The 7429-nt window shown below is 33.9% G+C and overlaps 1 protein-coding gene across 1 annotated transcript; it reads left to right on the forward strand.

Moving 5' to 3' along the window:
- The first annotated feature begins 2529 nt into the window (after positions 1-2529).
- Positions 2530-3009, forward strand: LOC139497661 (nuA4 complex subunit EAF3 homolog). The gene has a single exon (XM_071285892.1). The coding sequence runs from the start codon at positions 2530-2532 to the stop codon at positions 3007-3009; it is 480 nt and encodes a 159-aa protein (XP_071141993.1).
- Positions 3010-7429: the final 4420 nt, after the last annotated feature.

Consider the following 7429-nt stretch of genomic DNA (forward strand, 5'->3'; position numbering starts at 1 on the left):
TTTCAAACTAACAGGAGACCATACGCTTCCTCAATTTTAATGTACAGCTCATCATGGGACTTTTCTGAACAATTAAAAATACGTCATATGTTATATTTTCCCCTTGCTTCAAATATATTGTTTCTGATTATTTATATCAAATTTGTAGATATATGTTTGTAAATACGTGCAATTAAATGATATGGAGGTATTATAAGATTTAGATAATGCAAGGGCGACTACAGATACATTTGTATGACTTAATGGTTGATTTTCAAAGACTCCGAGAGAAAACGTTACGTAACATGCGTTACCGTTAAAATCAACCAAAATTAATTAATACCATGATAGAAGTATATTTTCCCAACAGTAATACAGCATTCCTATAAAAAATATTTCGTTTTTGCATTTGTTTTGACTCGATTTTTCTACTGGAAGTATCCGTGAATTGAAATTGCACCCATGACCTTTGACCTCGATTTAAAAAAAAATGCACCATAATTTCTTTTGACGACCGGGATATTTAGAAAGTACACATTCTTAGCTTTCCATTGATATATGATTTAGCCGTGTGTTAGGTAGGTGCATTAAAAATGTAAATTTGGCTGTCATATCACTCGCCTATATTCCAAAACCTCACCCAAGTACATACATAAGTACATGAAAGAAATTCAAGAACATAAGACTTTAAAGTGTACTCTTGTAAATTGATCACGAAATAAATAATTTATAATCCTTGTAAAAGACTTCCTCGTTTCCCAAACGGTTTGAAACGTAATTTTTCTTTAGAATTAAATCAGAAGTTTGTTTGTCTTTGATGTGCATATTGTTATTACTGAATTATTCTTCCTCTTTTTCTTCTTCTTTTGCCGCTTTAAAGAAGAACATGTCCGCAGAGGCTCTCCCAAACCTTCTGAGATTTACTTTGGGTTTCAGAAAATATTAAACTGTAATGTGTTTGGGAGCCATTAATCTTTCTTTTGTGTATTGGGGTTTACTTTCATGTATTTTGAGGGGACTAAAGAAGGTAGGGGTTTTCTATAGAAACATATAGGATTTTTTTTAAAAGTTCAAATGACTCCCCATCCCCTTCTTTTTTTAAATTTATAAACGCTAGAGATACCCAACCGCAACCATATACATATTAATTCATTGGTCAATAAAACAAATAAAAAGAAATATAGAGGAAGTCCCTGGGGGTCAACATCGTCTCCTCCTGACAAAGTATGAACACTTTATTAAACAATCAAATCCCCATTAAGTTTTCTGGTATTTGCGTCCGTTCGATCGTCCGTTCGTCTGTCCCACTTCAGGTGCAAATTTTTGGTCGAGGTAGTTATTGATGATGTTGGAGTCCAATCAAATTGAAACTTAATACATGTTACCTATCTTATGATCTTTCTTATTTTGATGCCAAATTAGAGATTTTACCCAATTGTCACGGTCCAATGAACATAGATAATGATGTTGTGGATGGGGCATCCCTGTACTGTAAGAGGCATTATTGTTAGTACTTAAATAATGCCATTACTTTTCTCTTTTGAATTGTATTACATTTTTCATTGTGCATGGGGCCTATTATAGCTTACTATGCGATATGGGCTTTTTCTCATTGTTAAGGGCCGTAAGGAGACCTATAGTTGATAATTTCTGTGATATTTTGGTCTCTTATAGAGTTGTATAGTTGGCAATCATACTGCATCTTTTTTATATTTGCTCGATAACCGACGAACATGGGAATGACGAATTATGAGTGCTTGATTCGGTTGACTTCAAATAATTTCTTGTTTTTGATGCCACATTTCCTGTGGCTAAGTTTAGCTAAATACTTTATATAATTTAAGATATAAGTTTCCTTCCCATATGTTTTTATTGATTTTTTCTTACTTTTGTAGGTATGTATAAACCTGTGTAGACTATACATCAAAATGGCCAGAAGCTTTCCCTATATACTCAAAATCTACAGCTGAAGTTGGAAGCAAGTTATATAGTACAATTTGCAGGTTTGGGGTCATGAGAGAGATTGTATCTGACCAAGGTGGAGAATTCAACAGCAAATTAATAACATACATTTGTGATACACTAAAAATTAAGCACATTACCACCTCTCCATACCACCACAAGCTAACGGAATGGTGGAAAAGTTTAACCAGACCTTGAAGGGAATGATTAACAAGACAATTTCAGATCACTCCCAAGATTGGGATCAACATATTGAAAAATGTCTGTTTAATTACAGAACATCCTACCATCATTCAACCAAATTCACACCATTTTACGTCATGTATTTACGACAGGCGGTACTGCCTAATGAGACATTAGATAATTATGTGGAAAATGTAGGGGATGAAGCTGTAGAAAATAGTGCTGAGAATATTATATCAAATCTGGAAGTTGTTCGTCAAGAGGTCGGTGAAAAATTAAAAACAAAATGTAGATAAAGCTCAAAAAAGGCAGAAGGAGGCATATGACAGACGGCATAATGTTGACACTAAATCATATGAAATTGGTCAATATGTTCTGCTGAAAAAATTTCGTAGGAAAGCTGGTATGGCTACTATAGAACAGAGGAAATATATTGGTCCATACAAAATAATACAGTACAAAGGCAAAGATAACTTTGTTCTTTGGAACAATGAACAGTCTAAGACAGTCGGTCCTCACAACCAGAAGAATTTTAAACTTTGGATAAGTAATCCAGAAAGCGAAAATAACGATAACACCGGAGATGATGAACAGGATGACCAGACTGGTGATGACCAGACTGGTAACAGTACACAACAGGATGAGGAGGATGTGGATTGTGAAGATGCCGGAGGGAAGGATATAGATGACAGTGTGTTTCTGACCCAGAACACATTCATGGAGGAAAATGATGAAACAACAGATGATAATGCAGTTACAAGTAATTTTAATTTGTCACAATCCAGTATAAATTCAGAATCCGAAGTTGAACGTCAAGTAGAAAGGAAATCACGAAAAGAAAGGAAACGAAAAAGACGTGATTCCAGTATTTATGAATACCGGTAAAATATCTATTTTCGGACTTCAAATAAACATATGTATGTATATAAATTTGCATCGGATAATTAAAAAGCATTTTGTTAAAAGTTGTATTTATTCATAGTCAATCTATTGCATTGTATTTATCCGGTAAAAAGTGTCCATTTTCTTTTGCTTCCAGAATGTAATTTGGTAACAGACATTTTTTCTAGGTAAACAAGTCCATGATCATAATTTTACTAGAAAAACATGTATTAGGACAAATTTTCCTAGGAAAATAAATGCCAGACTTATTTTACGAGCTATGAACTTATTTTCCTGGGAGAATTTGTCCTAGGACTTGTATTCCTAGTAAAATTATGGCCATGGACTTGATTACCTAGGAAAAAATGTCCGGCGGACAAATTTTCCTACCGGACTAAATTTACTGTTACACTTAAAGGGCTGCCACATCCGTCAGCAAAGTGCGTAAAGTGCGGCCTTGAAAATCATAGTAATCATGTTGCCAACTGACTTCAGAGGTCTTCAAATTTGGGCCCAAGATTTTGAACCCCCTAAGTGAAAACCCTAAAAACCCGATGATACACATTAATTTTAAGGCCCTTTTAAATGTTTTATAAATAGGACTATGAGAGCCATAGTGCACATAACCTCGGACCCCACCCACTCCTTGGCATTTTGAAATCATAACGGCTGGCAGGTACACATTTAGGGGGAGGGGTTATGTTTTTTTCTTTCTAAAAAAATATTCTGATCCCCAATTTGATGAGAGAAAAATATTACGGTCAAGCAGATGACCGAAAAAGATGTTCTGAATCCAGATTTCCCCCATACCTCAGTTATAAATGTAATATTAAATAAAATAAAAAAAGATGATTCATAGCGTCGATAAAAAAAAAATCTGACTGAGCTAAAAAAAAAACATTATCCCACTCGAAATTAAACGGTTGTTCCCTAAATGGACTATGTTTACACGGCAGTATAATACATAATGGTACCCATGAAAGTCCAGTTGGGTCCTTGAAGAAGAGGCTATCAGTCCGCAGTGACAATTTTTTTTTTTTTTTTATCTAAGATAGAGGCTCAAAGCCCCAACAAAAGTAATAAAAATACAGTCAAAAGAACTGTTAAAAAAGAGGGGCGAAATTAAGATACCAGAGGGACATTCAAACTCATAAGTCTCCGACAATGAACTGACAACCATGTCTAAAACAAAAAAAGACAAACAGACAAACAAAAGTACAAAGTCTTATTTTAAAAACCTCTCTCTCTCTCTCTCTCTTCGTCCCTTTTTTCAACGGCTATATTTTTTAAACTTGCATGTTGTATATTATGTTTGTGTATTGGACCCAAGAGAAAGGGTGGGTTCCAACTATATGTCCCCATACAAATGCACTGATCTTCCGAAAAAGTGTGGTTCAAACACCCAGAACCTACCCCTGGACCGCCACTGACGAGATTGTCAAGTTACGACAATCATCCAGTGAAAAAGATATGCGGCATCTGCGACACAAATAAATGTTTTTAAAAGAGGGTGGTAAAGGGTATTTGTCGTGCAACGTATTTTGACTTTTTTTATTTTACGTGCAGACGTGAAAAAGGTTCGTTATTCACCGTGTTTCGTGAAATCGGTAAAAAGATCAACGTGCAAGAAATTTTAAATTGCAAATCGTTCATCGTGAAATGACAACTTTATGTCTTGTTCTTCCGTTCAAAAACCCCTTTGCGCCCCTTATAAAACTGCCAATGGTGGTACCTATAAAACTTAAGAAGGGATGACTTCAATTTTACCTCTTTGTGGAGTTCTTCTGTGTTTAAAAATATTATTGTTAGCAGAAAACCTCAAACAAGGAAACCATGATAGAAAACACAAGCTCTAGAATATTGTTTCACTGAGTGGGAGTTGTATACTCCATAACGGATAAGATGTTTATTAGAATAAAATCCAAACAATGGGATTGTTAATAAATGTAAAATTAACAACAAACAATAAACAATAAACAATACATTTATGAAACATTTACAATAAATATCTTAGAAATTTCAAAAAATATATTCTTTGTAGCTTTTTTTTCTTACTTAAGCTGGACTACATTCCTCCCCTCAAAATAGCGGCATAACTATTAATATATCTATAAAAGAAATGCCTTCCTCTATTTTTTTAAAATATATTTTCATATATTGGTTGTTATTAGTTGGTTGTATAAAAAAATGCCACTAAAACTAGGGGTGATATCAGATACTCCGAAAGGGTAAATGGCACACTCAGTAAAAATTCAGACAAATCGTAGAATCTGTGTATCGACACAGAACCCAAAAAGGTATTGGTATTCACATTTAATTACTAATTTATACATTCTATTTTTAATTTCAGAGACATATAATACAATGTTAATCTAAAGCAAAGTATCACTCACTGTCTGGTTTATATCTATTCTGAGATTTCATGTACTTGTAGACTGTGATTACCTCACCCTATCCTCTTTCGGTATATTGTTTCCGTCATTTTAGTTAATTTCTGGTTACAATAGTACACATTATTTTAATAGCATCTCTGAATGTATAGATATATATACATACTTCGTTAACAGGAGATTTGTCGTGTAAATCCAGACTTAACTAATCGATCAGATCGGTAATCGAACACTAATCGATCATATTTGATCAGTACTCGATTGATGACTTGAAGATTACTGATCGATTTAAGACCGATAACTGATGGATTAGTGATTGTATTATTATTAAGAAAACAATGCTATTCCAGAAATAAGCCCCCTCCTCATGGAAGACATCAGCTGTGAAATAAAAATTCCATGGAAATATTTTCACCATTTACCAAAAATTTCTGGAATTCCAGAATTGAAAATCATTACACTGCTTAAAATACTGGAATTTTTTTTCATGATGTCAAAATGTCTGGAAATTTGAGTGTAAAGGTTATTTTTTGTTGTATTTTTTTCTTTTATGCCTTTCATTGACGGAAGGCGTCAAAGAAAAATTTAAAATGTCATAATTATTTGGACTTCCGTTTATGACGTACAACATTATATCCAGGAAAATTGGATCTGGCACGTACCCCACCCTTTCCATATCATAATTTTACTTATCTTAAATGTATATATCTCCAGGGTAAATATATTAAAAGTAACCGATAGAGGGCATAACTATAGAGATCAAGAAAAGGGTGCTCATACATACATGTTTACATCTTCTGACATCAGACTGGGACTTCTCTTGAACTGAATTTTAATGTGCGTATTGTTATGCGTTTACTTTTCTACATTGGTTAGAGGTATAGGGGGAGGGTTGAGATCTCACAAACATGTTTAACCCCGCCGCATTTTTTCGCCTGTCCCAAGTCAGGAGCCTCTGGCCTTTGTTAGTCTTGTATTATTTTAATTTTAGTTTCTTGTGTACAATTTGGAAATTAGTATGGCGTTCATTATCACTGGACTAGTATATATTTGTTTAGGGGCCAGCTGAAGGACGCCTCCGGGTGCGGGAATTTCTCGCTACATTGAAGACCTGTTGGTGACCCTCTGCTGTTGTTTTTTATTTGGTCGGGTTGTCTCTTTGACACATTCCCCAATTCCATTCTCAATTTTACCTATTATTCCCAGATTTGAAGAAATTAGGGAAAAGAAACCCGAGCCCCGTACAATAAATTATACTCAATTATTATATCTATGCTGTACTAAATTCTAAGAGCCTTTATGGAATAATGATCAATTATTAGAATTAATAGAGCGAATTGAGCAAAACTGCAGCAGTGCTTCAGGATAGAACATATATAATTGGGTGCAAAAGTATATAAAAAGCTTCAGAAAATAAAATGAATTACAGAAATGGAGAATGTACAAAATAAAGAAATCATCTTATTACAGAAACTTTTTTATGTTACAATATAATTGTTATTATTAAAGATGAATGAAAAATTATCATTTTCTAAGTATGGGCCGATCTAGCAAACCAGAAGAACATTGGAAGATAGTTCAGGAATTATTTCTGGAAGAAAAATTTTCAAAGATATCTTTCTACCCTCATCCGCTTTTTTTACAATATGACCAATGCCTACACAAGCATATTCAACTATTATTTCCTTGTCACGGGAGAAAGGTAGAAAGACCATTCACAATTTGTTTTACATTCGTTTTTCTCTTTTAATTAAATAAAAATAATAATAAACCTTTCAAATTTAGAGTTCATAAGACAAAAATATTCCCTGTGGAACACCTCCCCCCCCCTTTTTTGTGCTCTCTATTTTCAACCCTCGAATCTAATTAAAATTAAAACCTTGCTTTCTAATCAATCTGTTCATGTACCGGACTGGCAACTTTCTTTATTTAATGCGAAAATCTACAGTGCCGTTATACACATGCATGATGTTTAATTGGAGTATACGCCCGAAAAGAAAGAAATAGCCTAACTCCAAGATACTATATTCCTG

This window comes from Mytilus edulis, chromosome 12 (genome assembly GCF_963676685.1).
Source record: "Mytilus edulis chromosome 12, xbMytEdul2.2, whole genome shotgun sequence".
NCBI classification, from domain to species: domain Eukaryota; kingdom Metazoa; phylum Mollusca; class Bivalvia; order Mytilida; family Mytilidae; genus Mytilus; species Mytilus edulis.